The sequence below is a fragment of the Nelumbo nucifera genome, chromosome 3, assembly GCF_055504915.1.
Source record: "Nelumbo nucifera cultivar China Antique chromosome 3, China Antique-T2T, whole genome shotgun sequence".
NCBI lineage: Eukaryota > Viridiplantae > Streptophyta > Magnoliopsida > Proteales > Nelumbonaceae > Nelumbo > Nelumbo nucifera.
In genome coordinates this window covers 60,584,862-60,606,925 of record NC_142651.1, presented here as the reverse complement: position 1 = coordinate 60,606,925, position 22,064 = coordinate 60,584,862, and the positions used below count along the sequence as shown (strand labels likewise).

Below are 22,064 nucleotides of genomic sequence, written 5' to 3'. Positions count from 1 at the left end.
ACAAAACATAAACAGGGTATCTATGTAAATACACATGTTACAAGGTGTTTTGTTTTGTCGCTTTGCAATTAAAATGCCTGCAGTATTGTCATCACAGAATGATACATGAAAGAAAATGAAAAACAGTGGACATACTTATCAAGCATCCTCTCCACAATGGCCTCCAGTCTGGAATCAACCTTTGCTGCTTCTTCGCTTGACTCTGCTGCTTTAGACTTGAGACTGGCATATTCATCTATAGCTTTAGCTGGAAGAGAAAAACAAAAGCCCGAGATCAATGTTTACAAAACCCAATAACTTCTGTAGAAAAGCATGCAGACTAAATGTATTAAAACATTTACCAAGAAGAGTGTGAACATAATCAGAATCCTCTGAAACATCAAATAGAGGTCCAGCCCCTAGGGCATATGACAGAGAGTCATTAAGTTCACCCAGGTAGTAGAAAACCTGTTCCCACAACCAATATAATTGATGTAAGAAATAAATGCTAGATTATCAAAAATTCATAGAATTTGAAGCAATAATAACTAATAATCAATACAAAATGGTGCCTAAGGCCCGTATCTTCACTTTTTACTCTTTAGACTGCAAAATTCCTACCAAATCAATAACACCAATGCTAGAAAGAACAAAACATTGATTTTTTGTGGATACAAGTATAACCAGCATGTGATGTACATAAAGAGAAAAATGTCATTAAATTAGCACAAATTTTGAATTATAACATTGTATGCCTATAGGTCTAGAGGTTAAACATTGTTACTTGAACTTGAGTAACATTATACAGGAAAAATGCCAATCATCATGTATACATAGTTTTCAAGAAGCCAATGCAAAGAAAGCTGACCGGGGGGGGGGGGCCTTCTCACCTAGTCATCTAGGCATCACCAAGTTGATGAGTTTTTTAAAATAAAAATATAAATCATAAGGCAGTTCCCTAGGCTTCATTCATAGTAATCAGCAGTAAACTATAACTAATAATTACCATGATCCTCATGAAATAAGTATAAATCTCATAATAAAACATAGAAAAACAACATGCTTATAAGAAGAAAAAATGAAAGAAAAGAAACATAAAAAATACAGGGGACGAACCCTTATTTTTTTGTCCTAGGAAGAATAAGGTTATCTTAGAAGAATAAGGCCATTTCCCTTCAATCTCTCCTTTAGGCAACTAAGTGAGACCCAGAAAAGTTGGCTTGAAAGGCCTTTTACAGAAGAGGAAGTCAGTGCAGCAATTAAGAAGCTTGAAGGTGATAAATCACCTGGGCCAGATGGTTTTACCAATCTGTTCTATCTGAAGTGCTGGGACTTTGTGAAAGAAGATGTGATGAAGGTGTTCCAGGAGTTTCATGCAAATGCGTCCCTACAAAGAAGTCTAAATGCCACATTTATCTCCCTTATTCCAAAAATTGAGGGGGTTGTGAATATTAAGGAGTTTAGGCCTATTAGCTTACTTCACAGTTTCTATAAAATCTTGGCGAAAGTCTTGGTAGAAAGAATGAAAGGGGTGATAGGTAATGTTATTTCAAATAATCAGAGTGCATTTATTCCAGGCAAACAGATGGTAGACTCAATTTTAGTTGCTAATAGTTAATTGACTCAAGGAGAAGACAGGGTATTCCGGGGGTTGTTTGTAAGCTTGACATTGAGAAGGCTTATGACAATGTCAATTGGAATTGTTTGGATAGGGTGTTGGACTGCATTAATTTTGGACAGAAATGGAGAAACTGGGTTAGTGTTTGTACTAAGACCTCTAAATTTTCAAGCCTAATTAATGGGCAGCCCACGGGTTTCTTTGGTAGTTCTAGGTGGCTGAGACAAGGAGATCCTCTGTCACCCTTGTTGTTCATCTGTGTGATGGAAATCCTCACTCTTTTTAGTAAGAAGGCTGCAGAATCGGGATTATGGAATGGGTTTGCTATCTCTCCAAGTAAAGAGACAGTTAATATTCTTCAGTTTGCTGATGATACCCTCTGCTTTGTGGACACATCTCTGCCTCAGTTGGAAACAGTTCTTGGAATTCTGAATTGGTTTGAAGTGGTTACGGGTCTCAAAGTCAATCTGAACAAAAGTAAGATCATCCCAGTGGGTCAAGTTGTAAATTTGGAAGATTGTGCACAGATAATGGCCTGCCATATGGAGCTCCTTCCGGTTAAGTATTTGGGGTTGCCTCTTGGGGCAAAATGTTCCTCTTCTTCAATCTGGAGTCCAATCATTGAGAGAATGGAGAAGAGGTTGGCTCTTTGGAAGGCTAAATATTTATGTTTTGGTGGTAGGGTTACATTGATTAAGAGCTCCCTGTCCAATCTCCCAACACACTTTCTTTCTCTCTTTCCAATTCCAAATAAAATTGCAAAGAGGTTGGAACAGCTTCAAAGGAACTTCTTATGGAGGGGATGGGAGGATGCGAAGAAAATTCACATTGTTAAGTGGGAGAAAGTGTGTAAGCCTAAGGAGAAGGGTGCTTTGGGAGTTAGGAAAGTAAAAGATTTCAATGCTGCTCTACTTAGCAAATGGATATGGAGATTTGCTTATGAGAGAAATGCTTGGTGGAGGTGCCTCATTGCGACTAAGTATGGTGTGGATTGGGGAAATTGGAAAACTCTCGATCCCCTTTCATTTGGGGGCAGTTCTCTCTGGGCTGGTATTTCTAAGATCAGTACTCTTTTCATAAACAGGGTCAAGTTTAAAGTTGGAAAAGGGGATAGAATCAAGTTTTGGAAGGATTCCTGGTGTGAGGAAGGCCCCTTGGCTTATGCTTTTCCCTGGCTGTTCCAAATTGCAGTGAATCAAGATTCTTCAGTTGCTGATAACATTAGTACCGTTGGGGGCTCCTTCTCTTGGACTCCCCTATGTAGGAGGAATTTGCTAGACTGGGAAGTGGAGGAGTATGTAGGTCTGTTGGGGCATATTCAAAATCAAAGAATTGATACGAGTATGGAAGATGAATGGACTTGGAAGTGGAATGCAGATGGTAGATTCAAAGTTAAATCCCTTTTCCTTAAGATGTGCAGCTCAGGTCAGGAGAACTTCCCGGATGGGCAGATTTGGAACCCCACTTGTCCCTCCAAGGTTAACTTCCTGGTTTGGACAATGGTTTTGAATAAATGTCTAACTAGGGTCAACTTGGAGAGAAGGGGTATGCAGATTCCTGATCCCTCCTGTGTCTTATGCGGCATGGGTGCTGAATCTATAGATCATTTGTGCATTCACTGTCCGATCTCTTCAATCCGGGGACATTTCTTCAAGAAACTAGAGGTGTGTTGAGCTATGCCTAAGTCTGTGAAGGAGCTGTTTATGGGTTGGAGATTGGAGGGTCTTAGCATGAAAGGCAAGCTTGTTTGGAATACTATTCCGCAGGCTGTTCTTTGGTCCATTTGGATGGAAAGAAACAATAGAATTTTCTGTAATCAATCTAAAAGTCCAGATGAGATTGTGCAGAAAGTGGTGGGGAAGATTTGCTCCTGGGTGTCAGTGAATGAGGAGTTTAAAAGTCAGAATGTTTCTCTCCTTCTTTGTACTAAATCATGGATGTTCTTGTAATATGTTTTGGGCTCAGGAAGGCCTAGTTGGCCTGAGTCTTGTTGTATTTGGCTTTCTCATTGAATAAAATTACTTTACCTTTTTCCAAAAAAAAAGGTTATCTTAGAAGAAGGAAATAAAAATAAATACACAAGTATTGGAGCCTAGGGGTGAACCTGGGTCAGGCTTAGCATGGGAGCACCTATGCTAAGGGTTTTAGTCTGGGCCTAGGCCTGCTCCAGCCCAGACCCCAGTTCTGGGCCTGGGCTGGGCCAGGCTTAGTTCTGGGCCTATGATTACATGTATGACTTAGATGTGCATGGCTTTAGATTTCAGATTTTGAAAAGTTTAGATTTAAATACATGTATTTAGATTTTTAAACACAATTTAAATTTAAAAGAGTTAAAAAGATGAAAAGAAATTTTAATGTCTTGGTGATTTAGATTTTGAAATCTTTATCATTAATTTTTAAATGTCTTACTCAAGTGATTTTTGGACAACCACCATGTACAACCAAGGCAAGTGGGCCTTATCAGGTTACAATGTTTAGCTCAAGAGTCATTCTGGTGTTTTTCAGGTTCTTGTTAGGTACAACCTAACCAGATTTTATTTGAAGAACTACCCTCCTGAAACAAAGATGGAGATGAGAAGAGAAGAGAGAAGCAGGAAGAAGATAGGGATTTGAGATTTGATTTTTTTTATTTTGATCAATAACAAAACTTTTATTAATCAAACAGAATAATTAATTACAAAGAAGTGGAGATAAACTTTCTTAACTCCCCCAGCATAGAGCCCCCAAAGTGATAAAAACTAGAATTAACTGAGCCCAGAATATAGATTCCCTAATCACCCATTGCTTGGCTAACCCATCAGCAAACGAGTTAGTAGATCTCTTCACCCAGCTATACTTTATTTCCATGTCCTTAACCAACCACCTGAATTTTTTCCTTTCATTGTTGTAGTTCTAAAACCCAGCCTTGTCTTCTTTCAGCCACCCTACTACCACCTCCGAATCCCCTTTGGACACCCTCCCCTTACAATTGCCCACCCATATATAGATATTATTACATAGAATCAATTCGGTTATGCTGTGGGATCTGTGCTCACTAACTCCAGCTGACATGGCCTCCTTCGATAAACATGTCAGGTTGCAGCCTTCTCACATGAGCTCTCAACTCTGATATCATTTGGGCCTGGCTTCAAGGGCTGGATCCAGTTGGGCCTAACAATCCCCTCCTGGTTGAGATGGACCTTGGCCTCAAGGTCCAGCTGTGGGTAGTCTTCCCGGAGCTTCAAGTATGGTTCCCATGTGGCATCTTCTGCAGAAAGATTGTTCCAGATCACTAGTGCTTCTAGTATCACCCTACCATTCATTCTAGACCATCGAAAATCAATTATTTGTTTGGGCTCAGTCACCAGGTAGCCATCTTCAGTGAAGTCTAGAAGGGAGGACCCTTGAACTGGAATACTGGACGAATCTTTGAGACAGGTGGCAACTCCAGTTTGTAAGCAACAGCCCCAATCCTTTCAATTATCTAAAAGGGCCCAAAATATCTGGGTGCTAGCTTGCTCCAAGCACGCCGAGCAACAGAAACTTGTTTGTATGGATGTAGTTTGAGAAATACCCAGTCTCCCACCTGATATTCCACATCCTTGTGCTTCTGGTCATAGGCCCTTTTAATTAGTTGTTGGACTCGGAACAAATTGGTTTTGAGCACCTTGAGGATAGCATCCCTCATCAATAACTGTTCTTCTAAGGTAGCCACAGAGGTTGATCCTCACTCATAAGGAATAATATGTGGTGGGTTCCTTCCACTACTCAACACATGGTAACCACTTCTTCTAGGGAGATTCCCCACAAAACACCATAAGTAAGGCATCTGTTTACTACTTCAAATACTTCAGTTTGCCTGTCAGACTGCGGGTGGTAACTGGTGGATTTCTTCAACTTTGTCCCCTGTAATCTGAAGAATTCCTCCCAAAACTTACTCATGAATAGGGAATCTCTATCTGGAACAATGGACCGAGGAGTGTCGTGAAACCGAGCCACTTCTCATACAAAAATTTCGGCTACCATTGAGGCACTGTAAGGGTGAGGCAATCCTACAAAATCTCCATATTTTGTGAAACAATCAACTATAACCAAGATAACAGATTTACCTGAGGTTCCAGTAACCCAGACACAAAATCCATTGAAATGTCATTCCATACCTGGTCCGGAACCAGTAGGGGCTGCAACAGTCCTGAAGGAAGCTGGGTGCCACACTTCTGCTGCTGGCACATAGAGCTAAACTCCTACATTCAAGTCCTTATCCCCTTCCAAAAAAACATTGTGTTGCTAACCTCTGGTATGTACGAAGAATTCCTGAATGCCCTCCTTCTGTTGTTCCAGAAGCAAGGTAATATGGGCCAAATCCTCAGGTATAACCATTCGCCCCTTGTAATGTAATGTGGATCCATGAACAGAATAGCCTAGAGTAGCCTCTGGGTGCTGGGCCCATTGGTCTCGGAGAGCTTGCAGCTTTGGGCTTTGGGCTGCTTCACTCTACAACTCGGTAGCAAGGGTACAAATGGGTTGGATTACAATCATGGTCCTGAGCTCTTCCACCCTATATAATGCTCAGCTACCTTATTCTGGGCCCCAGCCTTATTTTCTATTTCGTAATTAAACCCAAGTAACTTGGTCACCCATTTTTTCTGTTTAGTAGACAGTACCCTCTGCTCCACGAGGAGCCTCAATCTCTAATGATCTGTATGTATAGTAAATCATCAGCCCACAAGTAAGATCGCCACTTCAGCATGGCTAGCACTACCACCATGTGCTCCAGTTCATAGGTTGACTTCGCAAGTGTTTGGTCAGACAAAGCCTTGCTAAAAAAAGCAATGGGTTTCCCTTCCTTCATTAGTACAGCCCCTACACACACATAAGAAGCATCACTTTTTTGCTGAAATCGTGTAGTGTCAAGGCAGGGGGCAAAGATACAGCAGCTTTCTTCAAACACTCAAAGGTTTCTTGGGCTTTTGGGGACCCATTCAAAGGAGTCCTTCTTGAGTAATTGGGTTAGTGGAGCTACTGTTAAGATCCTGGTAATCAACACAAAACCTCCACCCTCCATCCTTCTTTTTTGCTAGTAGAACAGGTGAAGAGAAAGGGCTATGGTTGTGTTGTATGAAGCCCTTTCCCAAAAGTTCTTGAACTAGCCTTTCAATTTCTTGTTTATGACAGTGAGGGTACCAGTAGGGCTGGAAATTTGTGAGCCCAGCTCCAGGCAATAAGGGAATGCGGTGGTCATGGACTCTTGGAGGAGGTAGATAACTAGGTTCCTGCTCTACATCTACATTTTCTAATAAAATTGTCATTTATCAAAAAAAAAACGGTTCCTGAAACACCACTTCATAGTGCTTCAATAGGTTGTACAGTTGTTGCCGAAACTCTGTTGGCCCACTTGGCCCATCGGCTTGTGACAGAGTGGGACCCCCAATACTGCCCCCAAAACACAATAGAGAAGACAGATCCGGGTCAGGTCCAATTCGACTAATCATAGCCAAGTGCACAGGTCTAGGGGCAGACATCATATCCTTGCAGATGAAGTGTGGAATCTCCCATCTGGAAATCCTCAAATCCATGGTCAAATGACTACAAATCACATATTCATCAAAAAAAAAAAAAACGACTCCAATCACATAAAACGGGGCCAAGATGCCTCAACCATTGAATTCTGAGAACGATATCAGTGCCACTAAACAACAGAGGATACAATTCCACCTTGAACTGATAATTCTAGACCTTGAGGGTTAGTCCAGCACATACGCCATCACATGTGAGCTGTTCACCATTAGCCACTCTAACCATGAAAGCCATGGTGAGTAGGACTGTCAACCACAATTGTTTAACCAGAGTACAAGAGATGAAGTTGGTGAGTTTCCGCTCACCTCGGAAGCCTCTTCGAGGGGGGCTTGACCTCCTGAAACAGAAGATGGAGAGAAAAAGGAGAAGGGAAGGAAGGAATAAACTGGACTCAGGGAGAAGAAAATTAAAGGAGAATCATTCATTGCTTTCATTATATGATGATGGCCTTATATAGCTGGCCTACAGGTGTAATATCAGAGGGAATATCCTCTGATTTCTGGGTAACTAACTCTGGCAGATAATATGGATGGAATATCCTCTGGCAGCAGAGTAACCAACTCTGAGTGTAACTAATTCTGGGGCTCTGTCGCCTGTCTTCTCTGTCTCCTTGTGAATGGCTGATGGGTGGTGGCCTGCTCCACTCCCCTAGTGGGTTCTAGAAGGAGTGGTTGGGTCTCAACAGTTCCTCCCCCCTTAGCACTGACCTTGTGAATGGCTGATGGGTGGTGGCCTGCTCCACTCCCCTAGTGGGTTCTAGAAGGAGTGTTTGGGTCTCAACAGTTCCTCCCCCCTTAGCACTGACCTTGCCCTCAAGGTCTAGGTTGGGAAACCTCTCATTCAGCCTTAGATAAGGTTCCCAAGTGGCCTCTTCTGGAGGCAGTCCGGCCCATTCAACCTTGACTTCTGGCACAACCTGCCCTCCTCGCCGAACCCATCGGAAATCCACAATCTTGATAGGCTCCGTGCAAATGTCCCCTTCCTCTGTAAATTGGGGTAAGTTGGGTGAGATAGGGGTATGATTCCCCACAGCTTTCCTGAGAACTGAGATGTGAAACACCGGGTGAAGCTTCGAGGTAGCAGGGAGGTCCAATCAGTAAGCAACAAGGCCCACTCTCTCCAGCACCTTATAGGGCCCATAATATCTGGGAGCTAGCTTGTGCCAAGCCCGTCTCATCACTGAGACCTGGCGGTAAGGTTGGAGCTTAAGATAGACAAAATCACCTACCTGAAACTCTAGTGGGCGGTGGTGAGAGTCATAGTAGACCTTCATCCGTTGCTGGGCTTTAATCAAATTGGCCTTGAGCAGTCTAAGGATCTCGTCTCTTGCCAGTAGGCAAGTCTCTACTTCTGCCACCTTAGCCGACCCAAATTCATAAGGTAATATGGGAAGAGGTTCTCTGCCATATAGAGCCTTGAAGGGTGTCATTCCAGCCGCTGACTGATAAGTCGTGTTGTACCAGTATTCTGCCCACGGAAGCCAGTGGGCCCACTGTTTGGGCTTCTCACCTATGAAGCATCTCAGGTAGGCTTCTAAGCACCGATTAAGAACTTCAGTCTGTCCATCCGTCTGGGGGTGGTAACTTGTGGATGGGTGCAGTTGGGTTCCTTGCAATCGGAAGTATTCCTTCCAGAATGAACTCAGGAAGGCAGGGTCACAGTCCGAGACAATGGATCTTGGTGTCCCATGCAATTTTGCGACGTCCCGTATGAAGATGTCAGCCACCGTTGCTGCGGTGTAAGGGTGAGACAGGGCAGAGAAATGGCTATACTTGGTGAGACGGTCAACTACTACCATGATAACCTCCTTCCCTAAAGAACGGGGAAGTCCGGTGATGAAGTCCATGGAGAGGTCTTCCCATACTTGCTCTGGAATCTTGAGGGGTTGTAGAAGGCCCCCGCGAGAGACTGTAGGAGTATTTCTGCTGTTGACAGGTTTGGCATTCGGATACATAGTGTAACACGTCCTTGCACATTCCTACCCAATGGTAGTGGATGCTGAGCCTCTTTAGAGTCCTTAGCACTCCTGAATGTCCCTCCAAAGTGGAATCATGAAACAACTTCAATAGTTCAGTTTTGTGGCTGGAATTTGGAGCAATCACGAACCTACCCTTAAAGAAGAGGTCTAGTCCTACAATTTGGTAACCTGCAACCTAGGAAGGGTCCTGCCTCCATTTTTCCCTAATGTCCTGCAGCTGCGAGTCAGACCTTGCCTCTTGTCGTATAGCTTCAAACAAGGGAAAACTGAGCTGAGAGTAGGTTAGTTGGGCCAGCTCCTCTACCCGCGATAAGGCATCAGCTACCCTGTTAGTGGGCCCAAGTTTATACTCTATTCGGTAGTCGAAGCCCATCAGTTTACTAAGCCACTTTTGCTGCTCCGGGGTGTGCACTCTTTGTTCTGCTATATACTTCAGATTTCGTTGGTCTGATCTTATGATAAATTGGTGTCCCAATAGGTATGTATGCCATTTCTGGACTGCCATTACCACTGCCATCATCTCCTTGACATAAGTGGACTGGTTCTGGTGAGCGGCTGATAGGGCCATGCTGAAGTAAGCAATGGACTGTCCCTTCTGCATCAGGACGGCCCCTATCTCTGCACCTGAGGCATCACACTCTATCTCAAAGGGCTGGGTGAAGTCCGGAAGAGTAAGGACTGGAGGGCTTGAAACTGTTGTCTTCAAGTCTTCAAAGGCCCGTTGGGCCTCATCAGCCCAGCTGAAAGAATCCTTCTTCAACAGACGCGTTAGAGGGGCAGCCATGAGCCCATACCCCTTAATGAAGCGCCTATAATACTCGGTAAGCCAAGGAAACCCCTGAGAGCCCTTACAGTAGTGGGCTTGGGCCATTTTTGGATGGCATCTATCTTTTATGGGTCTGCCATGACCCGCCCTGCTGCAACCACATGGCCTAAGTATTGTATTTGTTTTTGTCCAAAAGAACACTTGGTCATTTTGGCATGTAACTGATGTTCCCTTAGAGTGGTGAGGGTAAGTTTCAGATGTTCCATATGGGTGTCCCAATCCTTGCTGTAAACCAGAATGTCATCGAAGAATACTAAAATAAATTGCCTTAAGAATGGCCTGAAAATGTCATTCATGAGGACCTGGAAGGTGGAGGGGGCATTTGTGAGTCCAAACGGCATAACCAGAAACTCATAATGGCCATCGTGGGTTCTAAAGGCTGTCTTGTGGATGTCAGCCTGGTGAACCCGGATCTAATGATACCTGGATCGCAGGTCAAGTTTGGAGAACACCTGTGCTTCTCCTAAATCGTCCAGCAATTCATCAATGAGGGGTATTGGGAACTTGTCCTTCACTGTAATCTGATTCAGGGCCCGGTAATCTACACAAAACCGCCAACTACCATCCTTCTTTTTTACTAGGAGTACAAGGGATGAAAATGGGCTGGTGTTGGTCTGTATATGCCCCTTGTTCATTAGCTCTCTTACCGCCTTTTCAATTTCTAGCTTCTGGAAATAGGGATATCTATGTGGCCTCACATTGGCCGGTTTAGAATCTGGTAAAGGGGTATCTGATGGTCATGGGCCCGGGGTGGAGGTAATTGGCTTGGTTCCTTGAACACATCACCAAACTGATCGAGTATCGACCGTAGTGCTTCGTGTTGGGCTTCCGTGGGTTGGTCATAGCCTTGATTGTTTAAAGTTGGAACTGTGGGTTGCATGCCCAAGTGCGAAAATAAGGGCTGTCCAGTATCCTTGGAGGCCCGTAACATGGAAGCTACAATATCACCTTGGGGACTCGGAGGCCGCACCCCTTGTAGATGGCAAATCTGACCATCCTGATAAAAATCTATTGTCATTTTGGCCCAATCACAAAGTGCAGGCCCTAGGCCACGTAACCAATGAATTCTCAGAATAATATCAGCCCCTGAGAACTCCAATGGGTGGAGATCTACCACGAAATAGTGGCCTTGTATAAGGATCTTTTCCTTCTTGTACACACCATCACATAACATCTGACTTCCATTAGCCACATAGATCGAAAAGAGTGGAGTGGGTTGTATACCTAGTTGCCTTGCTAATCAGCAAGTGATGAAATTCAGGGTAGAGCCACTGTCAATCAAGATCATCACAAATCGGCCCACCAACCTTCCTTCTACTCGCATGGACTGAAGAGGGTTGAGGCCCATGAGGGCGTGTAAGGAGATCTCGGCTCCAACAGGTTCAGGTTCATCTGAGATCAATTCACAGTCTTCTACGTGTTCTGGGACGGTCCCTTCCGGTTCTTCCTCTGTCTGAAGGAGAAACACTCGTTGGACTCTGCACTTATGGCCTGGTTCAAACTTGTCATCACAATTGTAACAGAGGCCCTTCTCACGTCAGGCCTGCATCTCAGCCCACGAGAGGCGTTTGAAGGGCACAGTGGGCTTGGGCAAAATGGGCTTCCGAGAATCCCCAACTTGTTTCATGGGTTACTGTTCGGCCCACTGGGGAACCCTCACATTTGGGTAGGATAGCTTGTTGGTTCTGCGCATACCATCGATCTTCTCTTCTTGCAGGCGAGCCATACCCACCGCCGCCATGACTGTCGCTGGTCGAAGAGCTCTCACTTCCAGGCGGATGTCTTCTCTGAGACCTCCCACAAAACACCCTACCAAGGCCTTCTCCGGCCATCCATGTACCCTGGTCGCCATTCTTTCGAACTCAAGCTGGTAGTCTGCTACCGTCCCAGTCCGTTTTAGTCAAGTGAGGAGTTCGTCGTAATCCACGAACGCTGTCGGCCCAAAACGGATGCACAGAGCTTCCGTGAACTCCGTCCAAGTTACCTGAGGATGGGTTTGTCGATACCACTGGAGCCAAAGAATAGCGTCTCCTTCTAGGTGAATGGAGGCGATGGCAACGCGCTAGTGTGCAGGGGTTTCATGGTACTCGAAGAATCTCTTTGCTCTGAAAATCCAAGGAATGGGATCTCCACCGGAATAGTTGGGAAAATTGATTTTAGTGACCTTTCCGGCGGGGTAATACCCAATTCCTTGGCTACCGGAAGCAGAGGCATCAGCCCCTGCTGAATGACTGGTCTCATCGGACTGTTGTTGAGAGACGAGGTTAGAGATGACCACCTTGAGATCCCTGAGTTCGTTCAGTACCTGGTGGAACCCAATCTCAAGTTGGTCGACTCTATCTTCCATGGTAGAGGATCTTGTCTGCGGCATAGCTGGTCTGCGACTTGGCTCTGATACCAACTTGGTGAGTTTTTGCTCACCTCAGAAGCCTCTTCGAGGAGGGCTTGACCTCTTGAAACAGAAGATGGAGAGAAAAAGGAGAAGGGAAGGAAGGAATAAACTGGACTTAGGGAGAAGAAAATTAAAGGAGAATCATTCATTGCTTTCATTATATGATAATGGCCTTATATAGCTGGCCTACAGGTGTAATATCATAGGGAATATCCTCTGATTTCTGGGTAACTAACTTTGGTAGATAATATGGATGGAATATCCTCTAGCGGCAGAGTAACCAACTCTGAGTGTAACTAATTCTGGGGCTTTGTCGCCTGTCTTCTCTGTCTCCTTGTGAATGGCTGATGGGTGGTGGCCTACTCCACTCCCCTAGTGGGTTCTGGAAGGAGTGTTTGGGTCTCAACAGAAGTTCATGGTGCTACCACTGTCAATTAGTATGGACACATGGAGGCTCAGTAAAAACCCTGAAACCCTCATATTTTGGGTTGAGAACAACTCTAGAATGGGTCATGTCCCATCTCGGTTCCCCTATGTCTAGAACCAAACTGAAGTCCTCATTATCATTGTTTGGCCCATCAGTCTCCAATAAAGAAGCCAGTTGGGCTTTACATTTGTGACCCGGCCCAGAGTTTTCTTCACAATTATAGCAGAGGCCTTTTTATTTGTGGGCTTGCATCTCATCCCATGTCAACTTCCCAAAAGGAACCATTGGTCCAGCCAGCCCATGAAGAAGGGGGTTAGGCTTACCTAGAATCCCGTCCCCCTTGTGCGGTACTGCAGTGGAGGGGCTCGAACTTGAGCACCAGGGGCCTTAGTCACCTTTATTGCTTGGATTTTCTGCTCATACAGTTGGAATAACCCTACAACAGCAAGGATGGTTTCCAGTTGCATTGTCTTCACTTCTAGATGTATGTCGTCCCTCAAGCCCCCAACAAAACATCCCACCAAGGCCTTTTTTGGCCATCCTTGAACCCTGGTAGCCAGGTGCTCAAATTCTACTTGGTACTCTTGTACTGTCCCCTGTTATTTCAGTCTAGTCAAGCTCTCGTCATAGTCCGCATACCCCCAAGGGCCAAATCGAACACAAAGAGCATCAGTAAACTTAGTCCAAGTCATTCTGGGGTGAGACCACCGATACCATTAATACCAGAGGATGGCTTCTCCATCCAAGTGGATTGCAGCTATGGAGACACGATCTGGTACAAGAGTTTCATTATATTCGAAGAACTTCTTATTTCAATAAATCCACGGAATGGGATTGTTACCAAAAACACAGGAAAATCTAGTTTAATTCTAACCAAACCAAGCTCCATTCCGCCTAATGTTTCCATGGCTATACTCCTCTTGCTCCACTTCACAACTGGTGTTGTGAGTCATTTGATTGAACCTGACCACCACCACTGATAGTGTCTCCTTAATTTCTTTAGCATTTGAAGTCACCTTGTGTAGCTCGACCTCCATTTGATCCATTCGTGAATCCATGGTCATTGCTCAAGTACTTGGCATCGACCTCGCTCTCATACCAGATGTTAGGTACTGCCTAACAGGGGTTATTTGAGGACCCCCCCCCCCCCTCTTGGAACAAAGATGGAGATGAGAAGAGAGAACCAAGAAGAAGATAGGGACTTCAGATCTGATTTTCCACACCCTCCCCTTACAATTGCCCACCAATATATAGATATTATTACATAGAATCAATTCGGTTATGTTGTGGGGTCTGTGCTAACTAACTCCAGCTAACATGGTCTCCTTCAATAAACATGTCAGGTTGCAGCCTTCTCACGTGAGCTCTCAGCTCTGATATCATCTATGCCTGGCTTCAAGGGCTGGATTGAGTTAGGGCCAACAATTCTTCAAGGAAATTTTGCGTGGTGTCCAAGTGCTTTCAATTTGATTGTACCTCTTCTTTCCAAGGAGATATCTTATCATCCAATCTTGTATTCTATTTCTCTTTATTTTCAAATAAATTTCATTTTTATTATCAAAAAATATTAATATTTTTTGAGGAAAAAAATGATAACACCAACATCACTCTAATTACTAATATTTTTGAGAAAAAATACTACTACTTTTTCTAGAGGTTCTTTAAAAGATGGCACCAACATCTCGCTACTTAACACCCACTAACTCAATTTATAGCTATGCATCTTCCAAAATCCACATATAACTTACCAATAGGCACCTCATAAAAGTCCATTGTTTTGTAATTTGAAATTTTGAACTACCACCAGCTATATTTTAAGAAAATTTATTTTGATAAGTTTTGAGCTCTTGATTACAAGTGATTGAGCCCAACTCTATCCCCTGCTGATCCATCTCCTCTTTTCTGATTTTTAAGTCTTCCTCAGTTTCTACTTGTACATCACCACCAGACTTCCCTACTCTATCCACCGAATGTTCCTTCTCAATTACTTCGATCAACCCACATTGCTCCATGCATTGATTCAACTCTACCTTCTCTCTTACCTTTCCTAATAATCTTATTCGAGACTGCCTCACTCATTACTCCAATCATCAACCACTGTTGCAGATCTATCAACCGCCTCACTCATTACTCCATCTGGCACCTCTATGCCTTCACCGCTAGATCAAAGTTGTATCTGATTGTCACCCGTCTTTGTCTCTGAGATCTGAGACTGCCTAAACCATGAAGTTGTCCTTATGAAGGACCACGCCAACTTTTTCCCTTCATCACAAAAGATATCAGAATCCTCCCCACCACAAACCATCCCATCAAAACCTTGAGAAAGACCAACATTTTTAGTCTCAATATCACCAAGGAAGCACACAGGCTAACCTTCAGTATGAGAAATCACACCACTAGCACAATCTCTCTCCAAAGCAGCACTATTAACAATCTTCTCATCAACAACCCGATAATCATCAAGAAAGGCGAGATCTAAATTCTTGACAATTGCCAACATTGCTGACGCACCATCCCTTTCCTTCTAGTGGCCTCTCCACATGCCTCACAAACAGAAAATCCCTTTAGGTGTCAATCTTTAGCATGCACCCACCAAGAACCAATTTGATTCCCAACATCAGAATCCTGTCTTGGCACCCTCTGCTCAGGAACAGAGAATTCATTGCATCAGCCCCAACCCACCCTACTAAATGCCACTACCTCACACTTATTAAAACCACTTGACTAATGTTGGTTACTCCCCATGCTAAACCCATTACTTCCCAAATGAAACCACTACCTGTCAACCTCATAATGACTGAATTTTTTCTAAAAAGAAACCCCTCCATTTCTCCCAACATTCTTTTTTCTAAAAAGAAACTGCAGGGTCGGTGACCGATTAAGATGACGCAGAATGCATGGAAGGGTCTGATACCAAGCATCTAGAGAAAGGTATTTACCCTGGTTACTGTTTGGCTTTGGCCCTTGGTTGAGAAGATGGTGGGAAGAGACTTTCAGTGGAACACCACAGGTGCCAGAATAGTGAAGTGGGGGTTGGAAGTAGGAAGAGGAAGGGTGTGGTCCCTGTGGAAGAGGAAGGAAGGGGAGATGAGAAGGAACTTGTATGAAAAGGAAAATAGGGGGGCTTGACAACGGAACAGAAAGGGAGAAGGAAGGTGAGGAGCACAGGAAAGGTTGTTCAGAGGAACGGGGGGGGAAGAGATAGCAATGAAGGGGAGAAAGGGGTTTAAGAAGGGGTGCAAAAGAGTGGTTTGGAAATTAATACTTTGGCTGAGGAGGTGACAGTGGGTAAATCATTGGGTTTGTTTTTCTGGGGAGGAGAATATTTTGCAAGGAGAACCTTCAAACAGTTAGAAAAAGCCAGGAGGGAAGAGAAGAATAAGAGAGAGGAAAGTCTTTTAAAGAACAAAGGTTGAGACAAAAAAAGGGGAGAGGAGGTGCTGAGAGAAGATATGTAAAGACTTGGAGTTTAACTTCATCAGGGATGAGGTAGGGGTTAAGGACAAGGATAGGGAGTTGGAATATTAGAGGTCTGAAGGAAAAAAAAAGAGACTAGTGTTCAGAAGCTAAATAGGCATTACAGACCAGGTAGTTCTTTAACAGGAAACAAAATTGGAGTCTTTGAACATGAACCAGAGGAAGAAATTTGGGGTGGGGGCAGCGGGAAGTGGTTGGAATTAGTTGCTATGGGTCTTTCAGGGAGTGTTGTCCAAAACTATCGAGGTGCTGGTGGCTTTAGTCAGGCATTATGTATCAGATTGGGTTCTGGTGTTCCCTGAGTTTGAACAAATTAGTAGATCAGATTGGGGGAGATCTTTTGGAACATGCTTGAGTTTTAGTTTGTAACAATCATTTGTGTTTTTGTTGGTCTTTAGTTGCTTTGTATTGTTGTGGTGCCATCTTGTCACCCCTATTTTGTAACCTTTTTTTCTTTTCAATAAAACATTTTTAATATTACTCTTCAAAAAAAAACCTACCCCCATAACCCAGGAAACTCCTTCAACTACCTTTACTGATATACACAGCAAAGCCTTCACCATTCCATTTTATCAATAAACATCTTGTCCCCCACAGAATTTCTAGAAATATCCCTAATAAAGATATTCAATGTTATTCAACACCCCAACCTGACATTTTATCTTCCAACTAAGAAACTCCCAAACCAGACATCTTCTGTCCAACTACAACCTCCTGATCATTATACAAGTTTCCAATTCTAACCTCATCCACATGATCCATCTTAACTACCAACTACCCATCATCAACAATAATCCTTAACTTTTTTTTGATAAGAAACAGTAACTTTCATTTCATTAAATTTGAATAATCTTAACTTCCTATCCAAAAAAATAAAATAATAAATTAATAATAATAACAATACTCAACTTATAATTCTCCCCTGCAGACTCCGAATTACCATCCAGCAAACTACAATGATATCAGAAACCCCTATATTCTCATGTGTAATAAATTTCCAAATGAGATAATTCCTACCAACTGACAAAAAATGACCACAAGCATCACCAATTGCCTTAATGGTTTGGAAACACCATGAGTGGAGAGGCATACCTGCAACATTAATCCAAAGAACTCCCAAATATTTATCCTTTCTAATGAAACCCACTACAGCATACCACCTATTAATAATGGTACTGAAACCATTCCCAATTGCTAAAGCTTCCTCTCTACTCTGTAGGCAGAACAAGAACAGACCTCCACAAATCACTTTTACCTCAACTTAGTACCCAAACACTAGTCTCATAATGCTCACACTGCAACAAACTTCTGCATCAACTCACAATCTACCAAGACTAGATTCCAAAAACTTTACCCAATTCCATAATCTCACCATATCCTTCACCTCAACTACTTGCAACCATGCCTTATTCAGATCTCCACCGCAAGCAGGACTATTGGCATCCCTCTTTAAGCTAAGATATCCAAGAATTAAATCAATATATTCCGATGGTTTGGCTGTTTGGAAGACCTAATTTCAGTCCAATAAGATCACGAGTTATGATTTTTGCATATATTATTCATATTTGATGTGGAGTGTGGACAATAACTTAAGTTGACGATTAATTATTTTAATATTTCTTTAATGAAAGTTGGGGAAGTCATTGGAGAGATTTGATTTCCAAAGCTTTGCCTAGAGTCACTTCAGATCATTGTCCCATTGAGCTAGGACAGGAAACCTTTAGGTGTAGACCCCGACCATTCAGATTTGAAAACATGTGGTTAACACACCCGGATTTTTTGAAAAACATTGAGGATTGGTGGAGGGTATAAATAAGTGTGGTGAAGTGGAAAGGTGTGAAGTTTCAGAAAAAATTAAAAAGCTTGAGATGAAAATTAAAAGAATGGAATAGGGATCATTTTGGGAGAACAAAAGAAGTGAAAAAGAAAAAGTCACAGAACAGCCCAAAACATTTGATCCCTTCCCACCCCCTGCTTTGCCAAAGCATCAACAAATGCATTTGCTGTTCTCTTGGACCCACTGAAACTTGATTTCCAGTCCTCTAGTTAGCCACTTAATCTCCCTCCTCTCATTAGCATATTTCCAAAGTCCACTACCTTCTTGTAACCAACTTAAGACCAGCTTTGAGTCCCCTTCAATGACTAACTTTTGTATATTCAATTCCTTAGACTTCCTTATACCCTCCAGTACTGCATAGACCTCAACTTTGAGAGAGTCTCCTAACCCAATGGAACCTGAATACAAACCGAGCACCTTCCCATCCTCATCTCTGAAAACCCCTCCTTTTGCGAGAGGAAATTTCATGGAGGCAAAAATCCAGATGTAAATGGATCAAGGAAGGCGACGGAAACACCAATTTTTTCCATGAATTAGCTAATGGAAGGAGGAGGAAAAATCTTGTGTCCAAACTTGAAGTAGATGGTTCGGTTTTTGAGTCCCAAGAAGAGATAGCCAATTGTTTTGTGACTCAATTTAAATCTATCTTGAGGAGGCCATTAGGCATTAGAGAGGAGTTGGGAAAAGTAAGTTGGCCGAGACTTTTAGAAGAGGAAAAAGTTTGGCGGGAAAGAAATTTTGAGGAGGAGGTTAGGCAAGCAATTTTCTCAATGGATGGATCCAAGGCACCAGGGTCAGATGGTTTCACCATGGGTTTTTATCAAGATTGTTGGAACATAATTAAAGAGGACTTGTTTGAGGTTATTAGAGAGTTTGAGGACAAGGCTGTTATTAGTCGCGGAGTTAATGCCACTTTCCTAGCCCTGATTCCAAAGAAAAAAGAGGCTAAACATCCAAAAGATTTTAGACCTATTAGTTTGGTGACTAGCATTTACAAGATCTTGGCCAAGGTCCTTTCACTGAGGATCAAAAAGGTGCTCCCCTCTATCATCAGCCAAGCCCAAGGTGTCTTTGTACAGGGGAGACAAATAATAGATCAGATCTTAATAGCAAATGAGTGTGTGGAGGAGATGAGAAGATCGGGTAATAAAGGCTTTGTCTGCAATTTGGATCTTGAAAAGGCCTATGATCTAGTGGATTGGAGATTCTTGTTAGAGGTGCTGAGAAAGTGTGGATCTGGGGTTAGATGGTGTAATTGGATCAATGGTTGTCTTACCTCATGCCATTACTCAGTTCTAGTTAACGGGGTTGTCAATGACTTCTTCCCAGGTTGTAGGGGCCTAAGACAAGGTGATCCACTATCCCCTTTTCTTTTTACACTTGTTGCAAAGACTCTAAGCAAATTGATATAAGCGGACATGGCTAGGTCAATAAGAGGTTGGAGAATAGGTAGAGATAGAATTCCAGTAACACACCTTCAATTTGCAGATGACATCATAATTTTTTGTGAGGGTTTTGACTTGATGAAGGTAAGAAATTTGAAAGATGTGATAATTCATTTCAAAAGTGCCTCTAACTTGAAAATCAATTTTGAGAAAAGTTGTGTGGTAGGGTTAAACCTAACTGGGGAGGTGATGGAATCTATAGCTGCTTATTTAGAGTGTACCTAGTCTGAGTGGCCTTGAAACTATTTAGGACATCCCCTAGGCGCTAACCCAAAGGAAATTCGTTTTTGGAACCCTGTGGTAGAAAAATTTGAAACGAGGTTGGCAACCTGGAAAAAGAATTACACTTGCCAACCTACCAGTCTATTTTTTGCCAGTCTTAAGGACACCTAAAAGGGAAGGAAAAAGGATAGAAAAACTTATGAGGGATTTTTTATGTGAGCCAGGGGAAGAGAAAAAGGACCATTTGGTTAAGTGGGATATAGTGAGTCGAAGCAAGAAAGAAGGGGGTTTAGGATTAGAGAATGTAGTTAGCAAGAATGAAGCTCTACTAGGCAAATGGCTTTGGAGGTGTCCTTTGGAGAGAGAGATTATGGCATGCGGTGGTGGTTAGTATCCATGGCTGCTCTGAAACTGGTTGGGATGTTGGGGTATCTCGACAAACTTTGCTCACAACTCCATGGAAGGTAATTTTTGGCACACTCCCTAATTTCCTCAAATTTGTAAGGTATGATGTCTACACTGGAAATTTTGTTCTCTTTTGGGAGGATGTTTGGGTGGGTAATCAACCTGTAAAATACCGCTTTCCCTCTCTCCATTCCATTTCCCTTTTTAAAAAGAAACCTATTTCAAGGTTCCTTTCCCCTCCAGTTCTTCCTTTGACTTTAAATTGGGATTTTGGGTTTCGTTGAGGTTTAAGGGATGAATAATCAACCTGTGTCTCTAAGATTCTACTTCTTTTAGACTCTGTGTGTTTGGATCCTCTCAAACCTAATAGAAGAATCTGGACTTTGACCTCGAATGGTTCCTTCACTTGTGCTTCTTTTTTCAAATCCTTTTGCTCTTCTTCCTCGTCTGGGGTTTTCCCTGTCAAAGAGTTTTGGTTAAGGCCTATACCTCCTAAAGTTGCTATCTTTTCTTGGGAAGCTTATTATGGTAAGATCAATACCTTGGATAAAGAGTGAGGATGTTATAGACGCCTTCCTCAGGAAGACGTACGATCGCCGCCAGCAGCAACAGGCCCCGGGCCCACCGCCAGCAGCAGCAAGGATTCAGTGATGCTCATCCTACCCAGTTTGGCAACAGCAGCCTTATCTAGATTAGATTAGCTCATTTTGCTTGTTCTTATCTTATTGTTCTTATCTCTTATCTTATCTTGTTAATAGCTTATCAGATTAGGATTAGCTTAGCTTATCTTATCTTGTTAGTAGCTTATCAGATTAGGATTAGCTTATCTTATCCTTAGCAAGATAGAACTGGAAGTCTCCCTATTCAGCAAGGAGACTCCCTTTGATTAGGACTCTTGTAATCTCCTATTTAAGGAGACCCCATTATTGAATGAGATATCAAATTATTCAATCAAGAATGAGTTAGGAGAGTTGGTGATCTCTTGGACAAATCACCGAAGGCGCCAAGATAGGTTCATCACGAGCAGGAAGGAACAAGGGAAAACAGAAGGTTTTCCCCGTGGACTGACCCGTGACGAGATCCAATTCCTGGGCCCTCAACAACTTGGTATCAGAGCAAGGCGTCATGGGAGATCTGGAGCAGCTACCCTCCAGGGTCCACGACCTCGAGCACCAACTCGTGGAGACCAGCTCCGATGTTTGTGAGATCAAAGGTGAAGTGCGAGAACTGTGACGACTAATGGAGATGTTTCTTTCCAGCAGGGAAAGGAACTCTGACGGAGGGACAGCAGCTAACGACCGCCGGCCAGATCTGTCGGAGTCTTCCGACGAACAGCAGTCCGTCGGCCATGGAGCAGCCATCATCCCCAAGTACAGAAGGTTGGAGTTCCCATCATACAACGGCAACGGAGACCCTCTAGGTTGGCTGTATCGCTGCGAGCAGTTCTTCCGGAATCAACGGACAAATGACCAGGACAAGGTAAGCCTAGCCGCCTTTCATTTAACAGAAGAAGCACAGCTTTGGTTTTATCGGTTAGAGCAAGAAGAACCCGGGCTCAGTTGGCCCCAGTTTAAATCCTATTGCCTTCTTCGGTTCGGACCCCCATTGACCAGCAACCCACTGGGCGAGCTAATTAACCTTAAACAGACCGGAACAGTTGCTGAATACCAGCAACAGTTCCAAACCCTCCTTGCGAGGGCATCCTCCGTGCGACCAGAATCCCCCAAATTTGGTCACAGCCATGAACTTAGCCCGCGCATTTGAGCGCAAGCTGCAGCTCAGCCGCGGAATTTTTAATGTGGGTCGTCCACCGAACTCGTGGGTGCCCCCAAGACCAGCAGCAACGACCCCCTCTTATGCTACCAGCCAGGAAATGAAGCCTCCCACGACCACCACCTCTAG

At 43.4% G+C, this 22,064-nt stretch overlaps 1 protein-coding gene across 2 annotated transcripts in view; it reads right to left on the bottom strand.

Annotated features, from left to right (window-relative positions):
- LOC104602194 (26S proteasome non-ATPase regulatory subunit 1 homolog A-like) overlaps nt 1–22,064 on the bottom strand; it is a 53,233-nt gene that overhangs the window by 12,046 nt on the left and 19,123 nt on the right. For both annotated transcript variants that reach the window (XM_010265800.3, XM_010265799.2), the window contains exons 4-5: nt 342–447; nt 136–247 (exon numbers count right to left, since the gene is read on the bottom strand). In XM_010265800.3, the coding sequence (XP_010264102.2) occupies nt 136–247; nt 342–447 (218 nt within the window). The remainder of the gene's footprint in view (nt 1–135; nt 248–341; nt 448–22,064) is intronic.